The sequence below is a fragment of the Hemicordylus capensis genome, chromosome 5, assembly GCF_027244095.1.
Source record: "Hemicordylus capensis ecotype Gifberg chromosome 5, rHemCap1.1.pri, whole genome shotgun sequence".
Taxonomy (NCBI): Eukaryota; Metazoa; Chordata; class Lepidosauria; order Squamata; family Cordylidae; genus Hemicordylus; species Hemicordylus capensis.
In genome coordinates, this window is record NC_069661.1 from 15,857,440 (window position 1) to 15,881,462 (window position 24,023).

General features: G+C 44.0%; 1 protein-coding gene across 3 annotated transcripts; it reads right to left on the minus strand.

Moving 5' to 3' along the window:
- Positions 1-447: 447 nt before the first annotated feature.
- PAQR3 (progestin and adipoQ receptor family member 3) lies at positions 448-22,432 on the minus strand. Of its 3 annotated transcripts, none has more exons than XM_053252066.1 (8): positions 21,607-22,428; positions 20,412-20,604; positions 18,595-18,757; positions 15,824-15,979; positions 12,756-12,953; positions 7,100-7,190; positions 3,622-3,770; positions 448-2,930 (listed from the first exon to the last, which is right to left on the minus strand). In XM_053252066.1, exons 1-7 carry the CDS (start codon positions 21,737-21,739, stop codon positions 3,631-3,633), a joined length of 1,074 nt encoding a protein of 357 aa, XP_053108041.1. In that variant the 5' UTR covers positions 21,740-22,428; the 3' UTR covers positions 448-2,930; positions 3,622-3,630. The 3 variants fall into 3 exon arrangements, with proteins under 3 accessions (XP_053108041.1, XP_053108042.1, XP_053108043.1); XM_053252067.1 differs by having other exon boundaries at positions 20,412-20,674; positions 21,607-22,427; XM_053252068.1 differs by lacking the exon at positions 12,756-12,953 and having other exon boundaries at positions 21,607-22,432.
- Between the last annotated feature and the right edge of the window lie 1,591 nt (positions 22,433-24,023).

The window sequence follows — 24,023 nt, forward strand, 5'->3', positions numbered from 1 at the left end:
ACAATTAGTGCTGAACATGCACCTATAAGTACCACCCCAGCATGTCATTCTCTCCGCCCCCATCATGCCTTCTAAGTTACAGCTTTTGCCTCTTCAGACAAGAGCCACTGTAACTGTGATGGTGGGTGCTTCTCTGAGCAGCAGCCTTGGGTGAGCTATGCTGCCAATCATGGAAGCACCTGCCATTGTGGTTATGGTTGCCTCTTCAACCAACTGCCATAGCTGAGAGTGCAGCAAGGAGGCTGAGTTGTGTACTGGGGCAGGTCTTCACATGCAAAGCTTTTACCATTGAGTGATGTCCCTCCCTATGTGGCTTTTTATCATAAATGGGGGCAGTGGAAGTTTCATTCCTGCACATCTCAAAACTGAGTGCCAAGTCAAAGGCCACCTACCCTCTCCCCTCGGGTTCCAGAGCACGCTTGCCACTTTGCAAACCACCACATCAAGTACATATTACATAAACTCTTTATTTACAGAGGCTATATTTATATATTGTATACCATACAACTAGATTAAATTGCATTCAAGTGGTAATAAAGGATTTTTATGCATGTAGTTAAACTTGACACTTGTGCCCATTTAAGGTGTGTGTTTTTTAAAACCATCTAAACAGCTTTAATCCACTGACAGATCATGGCTGTGTCATCTAAACCAATGCTCCTTGTAGGTTTACAGTGTCCAATTTTAAATGAGGCTCTGGTAGCAGATATTGGTATGCATTTGCTCAATTGACAAGTTGATGCTACCTATGAAGGTGACCAAGTTTAAGAGGCAGGCCATCCATACAAGCCTAGGTCTTCTTTAATTATGACCCAATTAAAAAAAAAATTCTGCTACACTTTAGCTACATTGTCCATTAAGGTAAACCTATGGCAGATAGAACATACTCTTCAGACTCTGTTCACAACATTTAATCTAGGGTTAATTTCAACTTAATTTTAAATCTTGCTCCCATTTAAAACCAAGTCAGTCTAGTTCCAGAATACAAAGCATTCACAGCTCTAAGGTGTTTAACAAGCCAACAACCATCAAAGCCTTCCCCCCGCCCCACCCCTCAAGAGAAGGACAAATGATTGTAGAATTGGGATCTACAGGCTATGTTGATGGTTGGAGAAGCTACAAAAAGATACTATTTTCAAAGTAACTACATCGACCACTGTTAATCAGTGGTTACAAGGCAAAGTAAAGGGCAATTTTTAAAATCCAGTATTTAAAGGTGGGATTAAAACTAGGTTAATTGAGAGACAGAAAAAGAGCCTGGTTTGTGGACTAATTCCAAACATAGCAAATACAAGTCAGATCTAATTATGGCCATTTTTATCCAGTTTAGTTAGCTAATGCAAACCCCTGGTTCTGGTCTTCCCATACAGAAATCAAGTCTGCAAGCTTTTAGCCAAATCTGCTCAACAATGAAGAGGCTTCATGAGAAATCAGTTCAGCAGCAATCATGCTTTTTAAAAAGGTTCTACACACAAGGGAAGGGAAGCGCATCTCCCAAGGTCATGTATAAGGCTGCAAAAAATTTTTTAAATTGCTGCTGAACTTAAGTTTAGAAAATTAGTGTTCTGCAGCAAAGACTATTGCCTACAACACCTGTTTCTCATACATTTTTATAGGTATAAACATCTTGGCTTCAGCCCATCTATAATTTTCCAAGATCACAGACTCGGCCAATATTGGGCTAGAACTATACGGTTTGCAGTAGAGGTGTGTAGAACCGGTTTGAATTGAACCGGGTTCAGTCAAACCCAAACCAAAAGAGCCTTGAAAATAAGGTGGCCGGTCTGAGTTCGAACCAGGCCTGGTCTGTTGGGTGATGCTTGTAAAGGGGAATCCTGCCTTTAAAAGGTTTCTGAGGGCAGTGGCAGGCTATGAGAGGGCACCTTACCCAGCAGCATGACCCACGTGGCAGTGGCACTATGGGGTGGGAGCACTAGGGTTTGGGGGACCCACTGGCACTGCTGCCAGTAAGGTGCCCTTTCACCACCTCCCTGGCCACTATTAGAAACCTTTTAAAGGACTTCTCCCATTTTCACCTTGCAGTTTGTCCCATACCGATTTGGCACGAAGTAGCCAGAATTTCAAAGTATGAGCTAGCCAGACCTTACCTAGTTAGTTACAAAATTGTTCTGAACTCCTGTTTGACATAACCAATCCACTCACTGGCAAGTGTCAATAAGCACATCTGGCCTGGGACAAATGGCAACAGGCAACTGACCTCACAAAAGGCGGCTCAAAGCAATTTGGTGTAGCTTTAGGAACAGCAGCTGACATGAGATAAACATGTGACGTGTCATTAGCAAACCATTGAAACTTGCACATCTAGATTATTCAAGAAATCAAGTATCTTCTGTTCTGAATTGTATTTTAATGTTTGCTGGAAACGAACATTACTGGTTAGTTTCTTTCACAGCTACGAGTTACAACTGAAGAAAGCTAAAAAAAGATTCTTTTAGAGAAGGGGTGTGTGCATGTGAAGAAATTCAGTTCATATTTAGGTGGTACAACAGCAACATTAGTGTAAGGACACAGCGAACACCTTAAAAACATAGCGCACAAGATGGATTCTCAGATCCCAACATGAGAATTTATGGCAGGAACTTTGCATGCATGCATTTTAGGGAGCACTTCCCTAGTTCTCAGCTTATCTGAGTAAACTGATCATTATATCAGTAGTAATGAATAAAAGTGATCCATATATTTTGTAGGCCCAGTTCTATTCTCTCAGTACAGAGTGACCTTGCAGCTGTTCCATGGTCCAGACCTTGAACAGAAAGTTGTTCAAGCTGGAGATTTAGTTAGTGTCTCAGGAACGCCTATGATGTACCATTCCTAGCACGTGGAACAGATTCACAGCCATTCAGGACAGTGCTCCTGAATTGTGAACGCAACAGAGACATTCATCTTCCCACCTTCAGTGCAGTTATATTCTGAAAGAAACAAATGGATTGCAAACAAAAGGACCATAATTAGATGCAACACTGGGATTCCATTTATTTATCATATTTCTTTACCGCCTGATAATAGAAATCTCTAAGTGGTATACAAGTTAAATTTTTATATACACATACAAACACACACAGTTAAAGTTCATATAACAAAAATCTCAATGAATACACACATTAAAATTTTTAAATTACTGGAATACCTGATGTCTTTTCTCCCTCAATCTCAAAAAGCAGTGGAGGGGTCGGGATCTAGTTGTTTATTTCCCCACCTCATCTCTCCCCACCCCATAGCTGGTATTGGCTATGTAGTGCGGGGACTTATGGGTTCAATCTCCATTCTCACCCTGCACAGTTGCTTTTTGGGGGAGGGTGCAGGGGGAAGATATAAGAAATGCTAAACAAAACACCTGCTCCAAGATGAACTGTATCTACTTTCCATCAAGGGAGCCATTTTTAATGGGGCAGGGGAGGAAGTGAGGTAAGATAGTTGCCTGGTTCTCCAGAGTTAGATGGAAAAGATGGGTATGTCAGCCAATAGGGTATCCTCAAATCCCAAGTCAGAGGAAAGATGCAGAAAAAGATGAGAATGGATGGCGTTGTATCTAAATTGTACCAAGAGAGCCTTCTTCCTGATAACACCCCCATCTCCCCCTATATCAAGGGAATGCTGTACCTTCATGTGCTAGGGTGCACTGTGGTCAGGACAAGGCTTGCTGTGTCTGTACTGCATGATGTACACTGTAGATTGATGCCACCAGTACAGCATCACCACTGCAAGGACATGCCATAGTTGGTGGCTAGAGCCGAGGTAGTTTAACTGCCCTGTTGGAAAGGGAGAGAAAGGAATATTTTAGCTAAACTAACACACAACACAATAGCATCTTTTATTTACCCTGACATTTTCTCTATGTACCAGAGGCACTGATTCACATATACTCCAATAATCTATACTGATTTTTGTCAAGCAAGCAATCAAGCAAATTGTACCCCATCAAGAAAATTGTACCCCATACTCAAATGGAAGAAAGGACCCTGGGAAACATTGTACATACTTAAGCAAATTTCTCTGAACAACAGATGCTGGGGCAGGGAGTTGACTTCACACTCTGTGAACTTCCAGAGGTATCTATTTGGTAGGTCATGGTGGGGAACAGAACATAAGAACAGCCCTAATGGATTGGGCCCATCTAATCCAGCATCCTGTTTCTCACAGTAACCCACCAGATGGCTCTGAGAAGTAAACAGGCAAGAGGCAAGGACACACCCTCTCTCTTGGTATCCAGAGGCATCCTGACGGAGTTTGGAGGTGGCCTATAGCTGACAAAAAAGTAACCATTGATAGACCTGTCCTCCATGAATTTGTCCAAGCCCCTTTTAAAGCCAATCCATGCTAGTGGCCATCACCACATCCTGGGGCAGATAGTTTTATAGATTATGTGCTATGTGGAAAGTATTTCCTTTTGTCGGTCTTAAGTTTCCTAGCCACCAGTTTCATGGGATGACCCCTGGTTCTAGTGTTGTGAGATAGGGAGAAAATTTCTCTGTCCACTCTCAACACTCCATGCATAATTTTATACACCTCTATCATGTTTTCCCATAGTCACCTCTTTTCCAAACTAAAAAGCCCCAGATACTGTAGCCTTGCCTCATAAGGAAGGTGCTCCAGGCCCCAATCATCTAGGTTGCAATCTTCTGTACCTTTTCCAGTTCTACAATGTTCTCCTTCAAATATTGTGGCCAGAACGCATGAGGTACTCCATATATGGATGCACCATAGATTTGTATAAGGGCATTATGATACTAGCAGTTTTATTTTCAATCCCCTTCCTAATGATCACTGGCATGGAATTTGCCTTTTTTCACAGCTGCCACACACCGAGTTGATATTTTCAACATCCATCATGAACCCAAGATCTCTCTCCTGGTCATTCATTAACAGCAGAGACCCAATCAGTGTATAGGTAAAGGGGTTTTTTTGCCCCAATGTGATCACTTTACACTTGCTTACACTGAACTACATTTGCCATGGTGTCACCGCCCACCCAGTTTGGGGAGATCCTTTTGGAGTTCCTCACAATCTGTTGTGGATGTCATTACCCTAAATAGTTTAGTGTCATCTGCAACTTTGGCCATTTCGCTGCTTACCCTAACTTCTGGATCATTTGTGAATGAGCATGTCACCAAGATGTGGTGACAGTCACCAGCCTGGATGGCTTTAAGGGCTTAAGATACATTCATGGAGGGCAAGTCTATCAATAACTACTAGTCTGAGGGCTATAGGCCACCTCCAGCCCAAGAGGCAAGATGTCTTTAAATACCAATTGCAAGGAAGCAATAGGAGAGAGGGCATGACCTCAGCTCTTGCCCGTGGGCTTCCCAGAGGCATATGGTGGGCCACTGTGTTAAACATGATGCTGGCTTAGATAACCCTTGGGCTTGATCCAGCAGGGCTGTTCCTAAGCTAAAGAACACTGGTCCCAGTACAGATCCCTGGGAATCCCGCTTCTTGCTTCCCTCCATTGTGAAAACTCTTCATTTATTCCTACCCTTTGTTTCCTGTCCTTCTGCCAGTTACCAATCCAAACATGAACCTGTCCCCTCATCCCATGACTTAAGTTTACTCAAGAGCCTCTGGTGAGGAACTTTGTCAAAAGCTTTTGGCAGTCCAAGTATACTATGTCAACTGGATCACCTTTATCCACATGCTTGACAACACTCTCAAAGAACTCCAAAAGGTTAGTGAAGCAAGACTTGCCTTTGTAGAAACCATGCTTGTTCTCCTTCATCAAGGCCTGTTCTTCTATATGTTTAACAATTTTGTCCTTAAAGTTAAGCTAACCAGTCTGCAGTTTCCCAGATCCCCCTGGATCCCATTTTGAAAATCAGAGTTACTCAGCTACTTTCCAGTCCGCTATATAAAGTCTGACTGTAAGGAAAAGTTACACATTTTTGCTAGCAGATCAGCAATTTCACAACTGAGTTCCTTCAGAACTCTTGGGTGGGTGCCATCTGTCCTTGGTGATTTGTTCATTTTTAGCTTCTCAAGACTGTTTAGAACATCCTCTCTCGTTACCTTAAACTGGCAAAGTTCTCCAGCCTCTGAGCCTGAGAAGCTCAGTTCTGGAGTGAGTTATGGTCAGTATCCTCTGCTGTGAAGACAAATGCGAAGAACTCATTCAGCTTCTCTGCAATCTCCTTATCCTCCTTAATAATTCCTTCCATGCCCTCATCATCTAAAGGTCCAACCAGCTCCCTGGCAGGTTAGGATTAAGGTTAAAGACATGTGTTATTCCCCTTGACACTTCTAGCTTTATGCTCCTCAAACTCTCTTTTTGCATCCTTTAGTCTCCTTGCAGTTCTTTTGCCAGAGTTTCTCTTTCACTTGGGCAGGATTTCGATTTTCTGAAGGAAGTCTTCTTCCCTTTTATAGCTTCCTTGACTACTTGTTAGCCACACTGGTGGCATCCTGAACTTGGTGGTACCTTTCCTCCTCTTTGGTATACATCCCAACTGAGCTTCTATTATTGTGGTTATAAATAAGTTCCATGCTTTCTGGAGTGATTTGACTCTCCTGACTTTCCCTTTCAGCTTCCTTTTTACCAGTCCCCTCATTTTTGAGAAGTTTCCTCTTCTGAAGTCCCCAAAATGCTGGAACAAACTGTGACGCAGAGTATGCAATTTACACAGGAACACAGGAAACTGCCTTACACCAAGTCAGACCATAGCTCAATACTGTCTACATTGACTGGCAGAAGGTTTCAGACTGAGCCTTTTCTAGCCCTACCTGGAAATGCTAGGGATTGAACCTGGGAGCTTCTGATATTTAAGAAGCACAAGCACAGTACTATAATAGCCCCTGGGGCTAGTGTACCAGCAGCCACTAAAGCAGGTGGTACATAGGATAGCAAGTACTCTCATGACCTTGAATTAACGCTGGCCTACACCATAGAGAATTCCTAGTGACCGCATAGCAGGAAGGCTTTGTAACAATAATGCCAAGGTTTCCAAAGGCAATGAAGCAGTTCTGCCTCTAGAAGCTACACAAAACAGTAGTATGTAGCTTCCAGAGGCAGAACTTCTACCAGTAAGATCTTACAGCTACCAAAACTTCAGCGTGTGTCTTCAACAGTCTAGCACATGAGTATCTCTACCTGGAAAATATCTTTCTGGGACTTTTGAAATATAGAAGAGAAAAGCTATAAGAGCTATCAAGTACATCACAATCACACGGGGAGCAAATTCCTGAAAAAGAAAGAAGCCGTGTTAATATTCATTAATGTCATCGAGTTCCTGATTCATCTAATTTTTTTAAAAAAGAGAAAGTTATTCATTTGAACTAATTTCAAATGTAAAGTAGGTCACCAGAACTAGGATGAAACCCAAATAAACTGAGCAGCTCTTTTCCTATGGGTTTTTTTTTTTTTTAGAAAGAACATGCACAAATCTGGAGATAAGAATGTACTCACTATGAATGTTATTGAGACTTCTTCCTCCAATTAAATTATTCCAACAGTAAAAAGGCATTTATAAAGAATAAAGTAAATTTGGATCAGTGGTGGTTTTTTTGCTTTTTGTTCCTTCTTAATTTTTTTTAAGACGGAACAACCTCTCCCTGTGAGGAGCAGCACCTTGCAATTCAATGCCACATGCTGCTAGAAGTAAAACTGACTAGACAAAAAACTGCTTGTCTTCTGCAGGATAAGGAAATTGAGAAAACAGCAAGCAGGCTTCCCCCAAATCCCACAGCAATACTCTCCTCCCTCCTGCTTCACAACACTTATGTAGTTATCAGACTAAAGGTGCTAGATCAAGGCTTGATCTAGGATAACGGGGAACTTAAGTCCCATTGCTTCCTAGATTAACATTCATTCATTCACAATTTATATACCACTCTTCCTAAATGGGCTCAGGGCCATTTATATTAAAATTAAACATACACACACATATTTTTTTAAAGGTTAAACCACATTAAAACTAATTAAAATAAAAATTAGATATCATTAAAAGCCAGGCTAAAAAGATGGGTCTTTAAGGCTCTCCTGAAGGCCTCCAAAGGAAGATAATGCTTTTATATCTACAGGGAGTGCATTCCACAACCTAGGAGTGACAACTGAGAAGGCCCAATCCCAGGTTGCCACCAAATGAGCTGGTGGCACCCGAAGATGGACCCCTCCTCATGGTCTTAATGAGTGGTGGGGATCTTGTAGAGAAAGGCACTCTCTCAGGTAACCCAGACTAAGCCATTCAGGGCTTCAAAGGTAATAACCAACACTTTGTACTTTGCCCAAAAACATATTGACAGCCAGTACAATTGTTTAAGTACAGGCATAACGTGGTCTCTCTGGGATACCCCAGAGACCAACCTGGCTGCCGCATTTTGGACTAACTGAAGTTTCTGAACTATGTACAAAGGCAGCCCTACATAGAGCGCATTGCAGTAGTCCAACCCAGTGTTCCCTCTAAGGACATGCACGCTCACACATTTCTTGATGTCCGCTCAGTTCATTTTAGATCTCGTTCAGTTTAAATCAGGAGGGTCCCACTCTGAATGCACATGCACACACACTGCCTTGATATTGCCACCCAGAACAAAACTCATTCTGCACACAGACGAAAAGAATTAGAGAGAACACTGGTCCAACCGGAAGGTTACCACCTGGTGAACCACTGTTTTCAGGTCATTCTTCTCAAGGAACAGGCGGAGTTGTTGAATCAATTGCAGCTGGTAAAAGACGCTCCTGGCCACAGCCTCAACCTGAGACAGCAGGGTGAGATCTGGGTCCAAGAGCACTCCCAAGCTCTGAACCTGTTCTTTATGGGGGAGTCCTCAGAATGTTCTATCCAGAGAAAGTTCTATCCCATCCTGCAGATTGTTGGGGGGTCATAATGAGTACCTCAGTCTTGCTTGGAGTCAGCTTCAGTTTATTATCCCTCATCCAGCCCATTACTGCCTGTAAGCAGGCATTTAAGGGGTTAATGCCATTTCCTGATTATCCCTAATATTGTTGATAAGGAGAAATAGATTTTGGGTGTCATCAGCATATTGATAACATCCAGCACCAAATTCCCTGATTTCCTCACTCAGCGGTTTCATGTAGATGTTAAAAAGTATTGGTGACAAAATGGAGCCCTGAGGGATTTCATATAGCAGTTCTTCTTTTGAGGAGCAACTGTCACCAAGCACCACGATCTGAAATCTACCCAAGACAAAGGAGCGGAACCACTGTAAAAATAGTGCCTCCTATCCCCAAATCCCTCAGGTGATCCACAAGGATACCATGGTCAATGGTATTGAAAGCCACTGAGAGATCCAAAAGAACCAGCAGAATCACACTCTCTCTTTCAATTCCCTAGTGAAGGTCATCTATCTGGTCAACCAAGTCTATCTCAACCCCATAGGATGCCTTAAAGCCAGTTTGAAATGGGTCTAGATAATCAGCTTCTGATAATCAGCTTCACTGTTCCTTCTAAGGCGTGTGCACGTGTCCGCGCACGAGCTTTTGGATGTCCGCTCAGTTCAATTTAGATCCCGCTCAGGTTGAACCATTCTGAATGCAGGTGTGCACACAGTGCCTTGATACTGCCACCCAGAACAAAACTCATTCCGCACAGAGATGAAAAAAATTAGAGGGACCACTGATCGGCTTGGTTTCCTCCAAGACTGCTTTGAGCTGGTCAGCCACCACCCTCTCAACCATCTTACCTAATCATGGGTGGTTTGAGATTGGCCTATAATTATCCATCACCAGGGAATCCAGAGTGGGCTTCTTAAGAAAAGATCTAACCATTGCCTCCTTCAAACAAAGTGGCAATCTGTCCTCCCTCAGTGAGGTATTAATGATATCAAGTAGGCCAGCACCAACAACCTCCCTGCAAGATGAAATCAGCCATGTTGGACAAGGATCCAAAGAACAGCTAGTAGGCCATACCAAGCATCACATCCTCAGGAATCACAAACTGAAACTGATCCAATCTAATCTTGCAAGACAGATTTCTGGACACCTCCCTAACTGGCTCTGCAGAAATATTGGAGTCTAGATCAGCCCGAATGCGAGATATTTTATCTGCAAAGAACTCACTGAATGCCTCACAGTGAGACATGTTTTCTGGAAACGGATTTGAAAGAGGAGGGGCTTGAGTTAAATCCCTAACAATCTGGAACAGCTCTGCTGGATGAGAATTTGCAGACACATACAAGCAATAAAACTGCTTCCTTGCTGCACATATTGCCACAGTGTAAGCCTTTAAATGGACTCTATACTGTGTCTTATCGAATTCAAGATGAGACCTCCTATTTGCGCTCCTTGCCACTTAAGCTCCCATAGCTTTTCCATATACCATGGAACTGATTATGAAGCGGGCCGGAGAAGATGCTTAGGAGCGACCGTGTCTACTGTCCTGGTAAGTTCCCTGTTCCAGGTATCCACCAAAGCATCGAAAGAATCCCTTACCAATCCAACTCCAAATCCCTCCAAGGTCCTTTGGAATCCTACTGGATCCAACAGTGTTCTTGGGAGGACCTTTCTAATACGTCTACCACCCCTGCAGGAGTCAGGGGTGGTAGACTTCCTACCACCAATTGTGTTAAGTATGCCGCGGACTTCCAATTGTGGACTTCCAATTGTATTAAGTATGCCGCGGGGGAGGCAGAGTATCTAAGTGAAGGGGAAACTGATGCTGCAGCCCCCACAATTCTAATTCTTTGTGTGGCTCATGGACAGATTGGCATCATAGAGAGAGAGAGGGAGTCAAACGTGAGGCTATTGGAGAAATTGAAGTTTTATTATAGGAAAATCAAGTCATAGTTGGAGCATCTGAGCAACTGTCAAATACAATTTAGCAATCAATGACTTCTAAGGCAATTCCAGCACTCTAATGATGGATGTGTATGAGCTGTCATCTATTCTCACTGACCAAATTCAAAACAACAGTTTCAACCAAGAAGGGAAGGAGAGAAAACCAACTTAGACGAACACAGGGAAAGGGGCTTGGGGCAGATGGGATTCAGGCAAGGGAAGGGAGAGGGGCTGGGAATTGAGCAATGGCTCAATTGAGAGCAATTGAGACAAATGGCTGCTGCTAAACAGTAGCAAGTAGTAGCAGTAGTAGTAGGGCTGTAACTGGCAGTAGTAGTAGGGTGGTAGACTTCCTACCACAGGAAGTCATCCACTCAAGACGATGGGAAAACTACACGAGAGCCCACCCACAAACACCCCCCGGATCCAAGCAAAAGACCAAATCCAGCATGTGACCAGAAACATGCATAGGCCCTAGGACTTATTGGACAGACCCATAGTTGTCATGACCGCTATGAGCTCCTGAGCAGCACCAGACAAGCCAGTCCCAAAGTGGATGTGGAAATCACTCAACACCAAAAGCCTGGGCAACTCCAACACCAACTCAGTGACCAGCTCCAGCAGCTCAGTTAAGAAGTCTGTTAGGCAACGAGATGGACAGTACACCAACAGAGTCCCCAATCTATTCCGATTCCCCAACCTAAGGAACACACACTCAATAAGTCATTTCTCTCACAGGGATCCTGGTAAGGGAGATGTTATTCTTATGGACCACAGTCACTCCACACACCCCACCCACTTCCCCATACCTGCTCAGGAACAGACCACCCTGGGGGAAGGGCACTAGCCTGGTCCTGTGTGGTTATACAAGCCAGGTTGGCTCTTTCAGCCACAATTAAATCATAGATTATTTCGATCTTATTTTGAACTGACCTGGCATTACAAAGGAGCATGGTTAGGTTCAGTGAGGAGTTGGAACTACTCCCCGAAGCCTGAGAGCTGACAGGGCAGCTGGAAGAGTAATAAAATTACTGGACTCCCTTCCCCTGTAAGGGCATGCTGGCTTGCCAATGCCCAATCCTCTATTCCCCACCACTACTCAAATAGCCGGCCAAACCTCATCGAACACACCCCCTGCTCCATCCTTAACAAGAGAGCCCAGACATATCCCTATGAGCAGCCTGGCACAAACCAATAAAACAAGCTAAAACTGGAGGATCTTGAACATAACTTCCCCTCAGACCTTAGTCCCTCACTGAAGGCCACATTTAGGACACAACCAAATGTATCCACATTTGGACACAACCTAAGGACAGACCAGGCTATAATTGTGCCCTGGGTTATTTTCATCTTGGGGAGCAGAGTTAATATAATTCAAGTTTCAGTGCTTATGTTTATCTTTTGCTTCACATTTTTAGTTTAAAGAAAAAACACCCCTTTTTCAAAAGCTTGGGATGAAGTTACAGGATGCATCCCAAAAGTATGCTTCTATACTAAGCAAGCTTATCTGGAAGGAAATTGCATTAAAAATCAGTAAGACCTATTCCAGAATTGAACATCGCTAGGTTTGGGACCTATCCAGAATGCAATCAATTCTGGACTTTCCCGCAAGTTGCCACCAAGATCTGACTGGACAGACACACAGACCCACAGGCTTTCACTCTCCTTCCTTCCGCGTGCTTATTCTCTGGTCATCCTTCAAGTAGGGAGTTCGCGCAATCTGGCAGTACCACCTGCTGGCCAGCTCTTGCATTCAGCAATTAACCTGCCGTCACCACAAAAGTAGTATTAAAAAGGCGAGTTAAAAATCACTGAAGGCCAGTAGGTGGCGCTGCCAAAATTGTGTAAACTCCCTGATTGAGGTGCTAGCAGAGAATAAAGACACAGAAAGAAGACCAAAAGCCTGCAGGTCTGTGTGTACAGACAGTCAGATTGATTTGCAGGAAAGACTGCAATTTTCTGCAGTCCGGGCAGACTCTTGGGATGCAAGGCCGGTGACTTCTCAGCTTACCTGCACAATAGATGCACCAACACCTCCATTGAGCCAAATCCAGTGGATGGTAGGAATGATTCCATAGCCTGACACAGAGCAGAAGATGACTGAGCGCAGCCTGTGCCACTGCTGAGTGAGGTAACTGGGGTGGATCTGAGCAAAGAAGACTGCCAAGATCATTGCAAGCACAGTGATTAAGTATACTTGACGCCAGTACTGGGGGGGAAATGGGGTAGGGGGGAGAGAAGAGACAGGCAGTCTCTGGTTGATAACTGGAATCAAAATCTTTGATCAAGAAATGGTGAGGTCAAACAAAAAGGATCTTCTACTAAATTCTTGAATATACACTTACAATAGTTTTCCAGGCTCACCAGTTCAAATGGTTGTTCACCGGCACGTGCCCACTGCAACATCACCAGAGGACATCCCAATGTGCTCTCAGGACATCACTTAATTGCTTGAAGGGGACATTCAACTGAATTGCCTCTCCACATGTGTTCCAAAGCCTTGTTTAAACATGTGACTAAACAGGATACCCCGTTTACTTCCCCCACACAATTAAAGGGCGCCCCGACAATGCATTGGGGCAGCCTCCGGCGACATCAGAGTGAGTGTGCTCTTAGTATGCCCGAGTCCTGATCACGTGTATTGGCCAGTGCGCGTGCGAACTGACCCTGCAGAGAGCCACAAAACCAGCACCATATTATTTTGCATATGAAAGGGTGATTTTTATCGAAGCAACAGAATATTTTTCTTTTAAAGATTCACATTCTAGTTTTGAAGATTCATTTAAACAATGTATTTGTTTTGCATTCATATCTTACAGTCTCTGATGAAGAGACTTCTCCCTCAAAAGGTGTCAGGCAAACAGCACTAGTATAATAAATGAGCACTGTTCCCTTTAAGGCATGCACATGCTCACAAGTTTTTGGATGTTCGCTCAGTTCATTTTAGATCCCACTCAGGTTGAATCAGGAAGGCCCCATTCTGAATGCAGGTGCGCACACAGTGCCTTGATACTGCCGCCCAGAACAAAACTCATTCCACACAGATGGTTGGGGGGGGGGATTAGAGGGACCACTGTAAATGAGCCTAATTTCATTCCTTCCAATGAACTAGATTTACTTTGAATCAATCTAAAAAAAGGAGATTGTTTTTATTATTTATAATAAAACTTAATTTTTGACTGTACAGAAGAACAAATAAGGTGTTCATGTTGCATGCCCACTGCCAAAACCTTTTGCATCTATTAACTGAGAACACACTCAACTTGGTGCTAGACCAGAGTCAACTAGCAGGTTGCTTCCATATTTGCCCTTCATGGTTCACTCACTTTTGACATGACACAACATCAAATCAGTGTAGTCCAGTATATTTCAGGTTTTTTTCATACTATTTATGGCCATTTGCTTTTTATTATAACACACAACTGCAACATCAGCCTATCTAGTGTGAACCGGCAAAGTGCTACTAAGGCTTTTCAGGGGAACTGTTCCTTTTAAGTTAAAAGCTTCTCCTTTGCACATTCAACCAGTTTTATTGCTGCCCTGGTCAACATGGCTGAGGAATTGGTGCTGAATTGCCCCTTATTCAGTCATCTTTTGTCCCCCCCCCAAAGGAAAGAGATTTAAAGTTACTGGTTTCTTTCCATTCTTTTTCCTCTTGTAGAGTAGTGCTATTGACTTATTTTTAAAATTCAGCATTGTCCTACTTAAAAAAAAAAAGCACTTCAGGCAGCATAGTCTCATAAAAAACCAACCCCCCTAACATAAAACAGCAGCATTCTATTTCACCATAATGAAAGAGAGCCTCTATATTAATTTCACTTCATTTCAGAAAAAACCAATACATTCTACAGGCATGACTGGGTTATTTATGCCAATACCAGCAATTGCTGCTCATTATTGCATGCAGCCAAGGTTTCAAGCAACAATTAACTACATTTTTAATTGATCAACTCATTCACTGAGGCAATCAAGGAGCATATCTGAGGATCCTTTTAAAAAAGCAGGCAATTACTGTGCAAGTTGTTTAGAAATGTGAATTGTCTTCAAAACATCACTTTAAACAAACTGACGAGGCCCACAAAACTGTGGAAGATCCAGATTTAAGAGATGTACAGATAAATTTTAGCTGGACGCTACCATCCTCAGCTGCCTCTTGTTAATCATCTGATCAAAGAGAGCTTTGGTTGAACTGGCCAGAATGACATTTTATTTTTAGCTTACCTTCCTTAAGAAAAATAAGTTTATGAGATCACCAGAATTCTGTGTGTGCCCTCCCACCCAACCCCATCAACTTCGCAATGCCTGGACCAATATGAACCAAACTGGATACAGTTGTAGGGACATAAGACACACCTGAACAGTGTAGTTTGTGGTGTCATCCACCCTGATTCAAGATGGAGGATGCATAAACGGAGGCATAAGCGGGCCAACTTGTGGACCATCTAACCAATATAAACCAAATTTGGTGCAATTATAGTGAGTGACACATAGGGACACCTCAATGGCGTAGTTGTGATATCCATCCTGATGGAAGATGGTGGACACATGAACATTTGAGGCTGAAGTGGGCTAATGTGAAGATTATAATTATCAATTAAGATTAAGATTATAGTGAAAGCAAAATAGACAGATTATTTCTTACAAGAACAAGTTGTTATGCAATTTGGCATCTTCCTGGGACTTCAAGATATTAGAATTAAATACTGTAACACTTGTTCAGGACAATTCTGCATTTCAAGCTGTAACACCATTATGACCTCTGCTTCTGTTTTTTAAGAGGAATTAAAACCTTATTTTGAAGAAACACTTAACATTACTGGACTATTTAAAAAAAAAGTTTTATTTTGTTTAGAAAACTGATTTTTATCCACCCAGGACCAAAATCTCAGGCTTTCTCTTTTCATGAGAAAGTATTATCTGAAATGATTCTAGTTCTCCATACACACCCCTAATCTAATTAATTCTCTGCCCCAGCCAAGTTATGCAGCATCACCAGCAGCTAGGTTATCCGGAAAACAAAAAGCAACATCAGCAAAGCCACACCTGTCTGCAGCCTAGTCACCACTAATATCAACTTACATTATTGCAGTAAAACGCATAAAAGACTCCAGACACATAGCAGCCCAGGATACCAATGGAAATTCCTGCGTAATCCAATGCCATCCATCGTCGGCTAGTCTTCTCTGAGCGATGACAACAGAAGAGGTGATATCCTACTGAGCAAAGCATACAGACCTATAAAAACATTCAAACAAATTCACATTAATTTCTTCAAGACCTAGTTTCAAGACAGCCAAGCAATAAAATAATTTATTTATAATCAGGTTAAGATGGTTTGAGGGTGGGGTTTTTTTGGATCCACAAACTCAAGATTGGCCTTCCAAGGTTAACACTTAAGAGTTTTACTCTAAACAAGGTTCCATAACATCATCTGACTTGACTGGGTTATATCATGTAGGAATGCAAGGTTTAATTGATTACTTGGTTAGATTTTAAAATGTGCTACAGACAACACACACCACCTTAAGAGGCATCCTCCTTTCTCACAAACAAAGAGAGAGAATGCCTTATCTGATATGATATGACACATATATCACATGCATGCATCATTTAAAAATCAGAGAAAATATATTTCTTGCTAAATATGCATCATTTTGCACATATGCAAGTAGGAGGATTAATCATCTGAATAAAACTCATAATCAGCTAGCAGAAGCTTATACCTGTCCAATTTAACCAGAAGCACACAGCTAAGGAGCAGGGAAGAACCATCTGGCTCTACCCTATGACCCGGTAGCCGACTATTAAGACATTCTGGAAACAAAAGATGCTAGCCTAGTAGTGGGGAATGCTGCTTTCTCCCAGCCCAGAGTGGTGAGAAGGCTATAAATGATGAATGGGTTTACTGAAATATGATAGTTAGTTGCTATGTTTTTATCATTATTATTGTGGCGGATTGTGGGAAGTGGAAATTTTCCTTTCTGACTCAGGTCAGTTAATGAATAAACTGGCTGAACCAATTTTAACCAGCTCTTAGCAGCCTTCTCAGTCAACTAGCTCAGGAATGACTCCTATCAGCGATGAGTCATTTCCTCAGCATGCTCAGAGAAGTTGCCTACAAATGATTAAAAATCCTTAACTTTCAAAACCCAGAAAGCTAAGAAAAAGATCCTGATCAACCCAGAAGTTCTGGTAGGTTACTGCTGCCACGAAGAACAGAGTGCTTTAGTCCAGAGTCTTTCTGTCACTGGGCATATAAAAAAATATATATACCCCCCCTCCCTTACTAATAGGCAAGAATAAAACCAATTGTTCTCCCAGGCATCTGCCTGAACATGGAGCTAATTGCTAATTTGGTCAAGATCTCATTGAGGCAGGTTTTGCACCAGAGAAACCCCCCTCCTAGCCCCCACCCCATTTTCCTGCTAGGTTAATAACCAACCCTTGGGGGCTTGTGAAAAGTATAGAACAAGGGGGGAAAGACTTTTTATTAAACATTACTACAGTTCCATCTGAGGCTTTTAGCTTTTTAGATACACTTAAAAATACTTAGCTGGTTACAAGAATGCTTCAATACGCCTTGCTGGTTCTAAAGTGGCACACTTTGAAATCTTAGTTACTTAGTTGCAAAGAACAGATATTTAGGAAAATGCAAAGCACACACACAAAGAAATATAAATTCCTGACGTGAAGTCTGACTAAACACTCTTTTCCTAGACTAAATTCCCAAAGCCAAAAACCCAGGTTTCCATCCCTTGAACTCACCAAACTCCTGAAGAGAATCAAGCCTCTTACAATCCTGTCTTACAAGGATCTACAGTCTTCCTGCTACAGCAAACTCCATTGCTGCATGTCCTTTATCATGTTCCCAGCACAGACCTCCTTTCTTCTTCCCAAAATTCCCCCCTGCAGCTGTCATGTCCTACCCACCTGGTCGACTGATTGGTTGCCATGGAGTACACCAGCCTGTCAGTCAAGACAAGGGTTCACTTCCTGTTAACTCTTTAGAGGGTGCGGAGACTGGTCACTACAGTTATTATTTATTATAATAAAAGAAATACAAAATATAGAAATCGAATAAATAATAATAAGATACATTAATAATAATTAAAAAACCCAGGCTGAGGAGCACTGCATGCAGCTGCTCCAACACCGTGTGGGCATAGACTTGGAGCTCTTTCAGACAACAATAAAATGTGTGCCTATGGGCCATCTCCAACTTCAGAGGCATGATGCCTCTGAATACCAGTTGCAGGAGAACAACAGTAGGAAAGAGGACATGGCCTTGCTTCTTGCCTGTGGGCTTCCCAGAGGCATCTGGTGGGCCACTGTGTGAAACATGATGCTGGACTAGATAGGCCTTGGGCCTGATCCAGCTGGACTGTTCTTATGAACTTATCCTCTAGCCACACACCAATCAGGGACCTGGCACAATTTTCACCGCTCCACTTGCTGGCCAACTCTCACTTCTGAGAAGAACCCATCGCTTTTGCCACAAAAGTTGTGGAGGTGTTCTTCTAAGAATGCAAATGCTGACCAGCAGGTTGAGCTGTGAAAACTGTGCAAGGTCCCTGGTGTGTGGTCATAGGGACCTTGCACAATCATGCAGGGAAGTAACTCAGAAACTTACATGAGCATGTGGCCTGTGAATAAAATAGCATTTGGAGCTTATGAGGAAGTTTTGCATCTCTCACATTTTATTGTTATCTAGCAGAGCCACAAGTCCAACATCCAGAGCCAAGCCACTGTAAGTTGTCTAGCATCAGCAGAAGGCCTCCATAAGCCTGACCCAGGGCAGACCTTCTCTTCCCATCAGCCAAGAGTGAGTTTTAATTAATAAACAAACTTACCTGAAAGCAGAAGAGACAAATGGAACAAATAACAAAATCTTCTCTCGAGGCACTCGCTGAAGGCAACACAGAAATCATGTCATATATGCCCAAAATGAAGAAGAGGAAGAAGCCCAGTAAATGACTCCAGATGTTGACTGTCTCATTGGATAAAATGAACAGGCTGGAAAAATGTAGAAGGAAACAACCATGACTGTGTGAACAAGTTGTATGTATGTATGTGTTTATCGGCCCAAGGCCAGCACATGTGTGAACAAGTTAAACAGAATATCATTAACTGGCAGTCTGAACCCATGTTCCAACTAGGATGTATCCTACTGCTCTCCCGTTTGCAAGCTAGTCAATATCCACTTTGGGCACCCTTTTGCCCATGCCATCTGTGCTTCCTTAGTGAGGACATTCAGTTTGAGAGGGCCATCTGTGGGGGGTTTACTGGGAGGAGCTGGCTCACTCGAGATTGTTCTGTGCATTTGGTTAAGGCGGGCAGCGGCATATTTTTGTATGATTGCATGGTGGGAATCCTAGTTCCAGCGGGGGTGGGGGGGAGGAGGAGGAGGAATGGGACCCGTTAGCTTCATCACTCTGTTTCCCCATGTCCTTAATTTGTCTTAGTCTAAAGTCCCACATGGATGCACTGCTCCTGTGAAACCATCCAAGATGAGCCGAACTACCCAAGTCTCTTGGGCTAGCACAAGGAGCAGAATGACTCAACCCTTTGAGAGTGATCAGTAGAAGGCTTAGAACAGACAACAGAAAGTCCTGTTCTCAGATCCACTACAATTAACTTCTAGAATTCACTGCCACAAGCGGTAAGGGTGGGCACTACTTGGATGCCAAGGGAGGACGGGGAAGATTCAGAAGCAGCACGCTTTCAAATACCAGATGCAGTGGAGAGAACAGGGGAGGGCTGTTGCTTTCATGTTCTGCTTGTAGGATCCCAAAACCAGCACTGGCCATTGTTGGAAACAGGATGCTGGACCTTGATCTGATTCAACAAGATTATTATGTACTGGTATAAAGTCAAGATTAGAGATATGCAGAATCAGTTCACTATCGAACTGGACCGCCACAAACCAGGCCAGTTTGAGTGTGAGCCGATTGTGAACCACTTTGAACCAGTTCGTCAAACCGACAGGCCCAGCCAATTGGTTCAACCCAACTAGTTCACCCAGTGGTCCATGCACACCACTAGCCAAGACTAAACACTCTCGGACCAATTCAAGGGAGAAGCCAGTCTCACACTACTGAGCACGAATTGTCCTGTTTATTTGTATGGACGGCTACATGCGAGTGCTGTAATACAGCCTTAGGAGATGGGGCTCAGTAGCAATGCATCTGTTTTGCATGGTTCAGTCCCTGGCATCTCCAGGTATGGCTCGAAAAAGATTTCTGCCTGAAACCTTGGACAGCCACTGGCTCAGTATAGAAAATACTGAGCCAGATGACCAAACGGCCTGACTTGGTATGACACCTACTTGACACCAATAACTAGCTGAGTCAATTCCTGACATTAGATAAGTTATTAATGTACTCCCGAGTATTTACTTGGAAGTACATTTCAAAGACGGTTTTAAATGAAAGAGTGCTTACTGCATCTTTGAAGCACAGCTTCAGACCTATTGATGGATTTCACCTTAAATCATTTAGACCAATTCCATAAAATGGAACCAATTACCTAGGGGATGGTGAACTCTCCCTAGCTGGGAACTCTTCAAACAGTGGCTAGCTCTAGATTTTGATTTATTTATCTTTTGGCATCAGCAGGGGTTTGGCCTAGACTATCTAACAAGATCCCTTTCAGCTCTATGATTCCATACCTTTTTAAACACAGTCTTGAAGGCAAGTAAGCTCTGTAGCCATCTGTGATATATGGATTGTCTTTAAGGAACACTGGAATCTGTTCATAAGTGTATAGGCGAATTCCTCGAGGTACCAGAACAGGCCAGTACTGGTAGCTTCCCAGCTCAATGTAATGAGCACTCTTCAGGAGTTTCTGGTGCATTTTAGCAGCTTCAGTCACCAAGGCAAGAATGGAGAATATAAAGTAATTTTCAAGGCATCTGGCCTCTACTACAGTTATCTATAAACACACCAAAACAGATTTTATTAATATAGTACAGAATCACAAACCAGTTCTGAGTTATAGAACAAAAATGCATTCAAGTACAACTGCAGTAAAAAATAAAAAAGAATATTATTCACTCAAAGTACTTCAGGGGCTAGTAATTAGAAGCTTCTTGAGCACAAAAAGATATCTGCTGGCTTCAGTGATGTGTTATGGTTGCTGCTGAACAGCCCTTCAAATTAAATAGTTTTGCTTTTTATCTTTTACTATGAAATCATGTCACATTTTAGCAGTGTAAGCTACTTTAAGCATTATGTTAGCAAATAATTAGGGCATATTTATAATGGCAGACATGAGGAAAATTACTCAAACAGTTCCACTGAAATTAAAAAGGGCAGGTCAGTGTCAGCACTGTTCCCTCTAAGGCATGCACTTGTGCATGTGCTCACAAGTTTTTGGATGTCTGCTCAGTTCATTTTAGATCTTGCTCAGGTTGAATCAGGAATGCATGTGTGCAAACACTGCCTTGATACGGCCACCCAGAACAAAACTCATTCTGCACAGAGATGAAAAAAATTAGAGGGACCACTGAATGTTAGCATTAAAAATAAAACACAAAACTCCCTGTATGCAAAAAACCCAGCATGTTTCAGGAAACAAGTGCCAAGAGGATTCTTTGTAAGGGAACATTCAAGCAGGCAACTCTCCTGGAAAAGCTTTCCTGCTGGAGTCTGTTCACGGGATAAACCCTAAGACAGCAACCCTATTTCTGGAAAATAACTGCTTTTAACATTAAAAAAATAACTCTGATATATAGAGGCCAAGTATTATTACCATTTTAATCACATGCAGAAACTAAAATGCATTTTATTTCTGTGGGCAGTGGGATTATATTTATTACTATGCATAGCACTGGACTCCAAGTTTCAATCATTTATTTTATTTACCTGTAAAGACAAACTGCAAACCGACTCTTCTCTCGGGCACTGCATACGAGAAATAGGTAGGATATATCACGGGCTGGAATACTACGGCCATTACGGTAGCGGATGACAAGACCCGCTCCTGTAATGCAACCATTACGGTAAGAGACGGTCCTTTCCCTCACTCACCCACCCCAGTTGTTGCTGCCACCCCAGCTAAGGCCGTGCGTGCTGGCGTGGCGAGCAGAGGAGAGGCTGCGCTCCGTCTCTCTCCGCGACATCAAACCTCTCTAGGCGCGGTGCAGACACCGCTTCGCTTAGCTCCCCTTCGCCGGCTCGACCCGCTCGGATGACGTCATCACTGCGCGACGTGGTTCGCGCAGCCGCCCCCGACAGCCAGGCGAGAGGAGTCCCACGGCGCGTGCTGCGGTCCACCAATCAAGCGCAGAGGCTGTCCGCTGATTTGACATGCTATGCCGGAAAGAGAATGCCCCCTCCTCCGCCGCTCGTTCATTCATTCATTCCGGTCGCCGCCTCCTCGGCACCCGAAATCGCCTCAACGAATCGCGCATCCTAGGTGTGGCTAGGAGGAACTCCACGGCCGTCTCTACCCAGGACAGGAGCACCGGGGGCCGTTTTGTTTACCCTCACTCGCCGGCCTGGCCTGCTCGGATGATGCCATCACCGCGCGCCTTTCTCCTGACGGAATAGCGGGACGAGTCTAGCGGCGTGAGCTGAGGCCTACCAATCAGGCGGCGAGGCTGAAAAAGGCGCGCTCCGGCAATACAGACATTACGGTACCATACCGCCCCTCGCTTCGTTCGCTCTTCCTGTGGCAACTGGCGGCCGGGCGCAGAGGGAGAAGCAGCAGACGACGGGAACACGTGCGGGTCAGGGCTCGCGCCTGCGCACAAGAAAAAACCACGGCTGTCTCGCGACCAGCTGCTGCGGGGTTGGGAGGGAAGTTAAATGAATCTTCCTCCAGGAGGGACGGGGCGAAAGGAGGCTTCCTGGTGCCCTTTCCACCCTGGCGCCCACTGGGCGACAAGGCCCTGGGCACTCACTGCCTCCTCTCTCCAGTTTAAGTTAGGGATGTGCATGGAACCGGGCGGGGGTGGCTAGAGGGGCTGGCTGGGGAGTAGGACTTCAAGGGCGGGGGAGGGGGCCATTAACTTCGCAATGCCTGGACCAACATGAACCAAATTTGGCACAGTTGTAGGGACACATAGGGACACCTCAGCTGCGTTGTTGGTGATGTCATCCACCCTAGTTCAAGATGGCAGATCCCTAAACGTTTCAGGCAAAGGTGGGGGCTAACTTGTGAACTATCCAATTTGAGCCAAACTTGCTGCAGCTAGAGGAACACGTAGGGATGCTTCAGTGGCATAGTTTGTGATGATGTCATCTACCCCGATCCAAGATGGCGGACACGTGAACGTTTGAGGTGCAAGTGGGCTAACTTGTGAACTGCCTGTCCTATTTGAACCAAATTTGCTACAGTGTAGGGACACAGAGGGACACCTCAATAGCTTAATTTGTAATGATGTCATCTGCCTTGTAGTGATGGGGAAGGATTTGAGGGAGGACTAGGCCTCACTTAGAGCAACTGCTGGGAGGCTGTGTCTTCCGTAATAAGGAAAAAAGCCAGTGAAATTCAAAATAGAAGGACCGATCCAGAGAACTGGGTACAGATACAGCCATGTACTGGAGAGGAGAAAGCTTTGTTCTGTTGGTTAATTCTGTCCCAGGAGTGCCCTGAGGAAGCAGCTGGCTGTGAACTGCTGAAAAAATTTACCCCTGCTAAGCGGGCAAAGAGACACCTTTTAGATGTGGTGATTCTCTTTATTTAGCAGTAGTAGTGTGCATGGTTCGGTTTGGGCACACTGTAAAAGACCTCCGGACCGGTTCGGAAGTCCGGCGGTTCGGATGGGCAGGGGCATGTAGCTTTAAGGGGTGGTGGTAGTACTCCCCCCCCCCCCGCCGCTCTTCCCCCTCCGGCGCTGGTCCTTTTAAAAATCTTCTTGGGGCGGCAGAGTTCCTCCCTGCCGCCCCTGCCCCTGCTGTTGTCCTTCAAAGCTGTCCTTCAAAGACAGAAATGAGTGTGCGCACCGTGAAGGGCGCATGCGCGCCGCTAGCTCTACTCCATGGAAGGCTTTGAAGGACAACGGTGGGGGCAGGGGCGGCAGGGAAGAACTCTGCTGCCCCAAGAAGATTTTTAAAAGGACCAGTGCGGGAGGGGGAAGAGCGGCGGGGGGGGGGGAGTACTACCACCCCCCCTTAAAGTAACAGTCCCCCCCGTGCCGGACCGGGGGAATTCTGGACCGTGCATGCCCCTATTTAGCAGGGGGAGAGCAACTGGCTCTATCCAACCCCAGCACAGCATTCCTCTAGTGGCTGTTGTTGCTGGTGTCTATCTGATGTATCTTTTTAGCTTGTGAGCC

Bases quoted from the DNA above. Each gene is read 5' to 3' on its own strand.
- PAQR3 (XM_053252066.1), bottom strand. From the start codon at position 21,739: ATGGTTGCATTACAGGAGCGGGTCTTGTCATCCGCTACCGTAATGGCC. The intron at 20,605-21,606 runs GTAAATAAAATA...TGGTGACTGAAG, and splicing joins TTTGCAGTTTGTCTTTACAG to CTGCTAAAATGCACCAGAAA. The intron at 3,771-7,099 runs GTAGAGATACTC...CCTTTCCAACAG, and splicing joins CCCAGAAAGATATTTTCCAG to GGCAGTTAAACTACCTCGGC.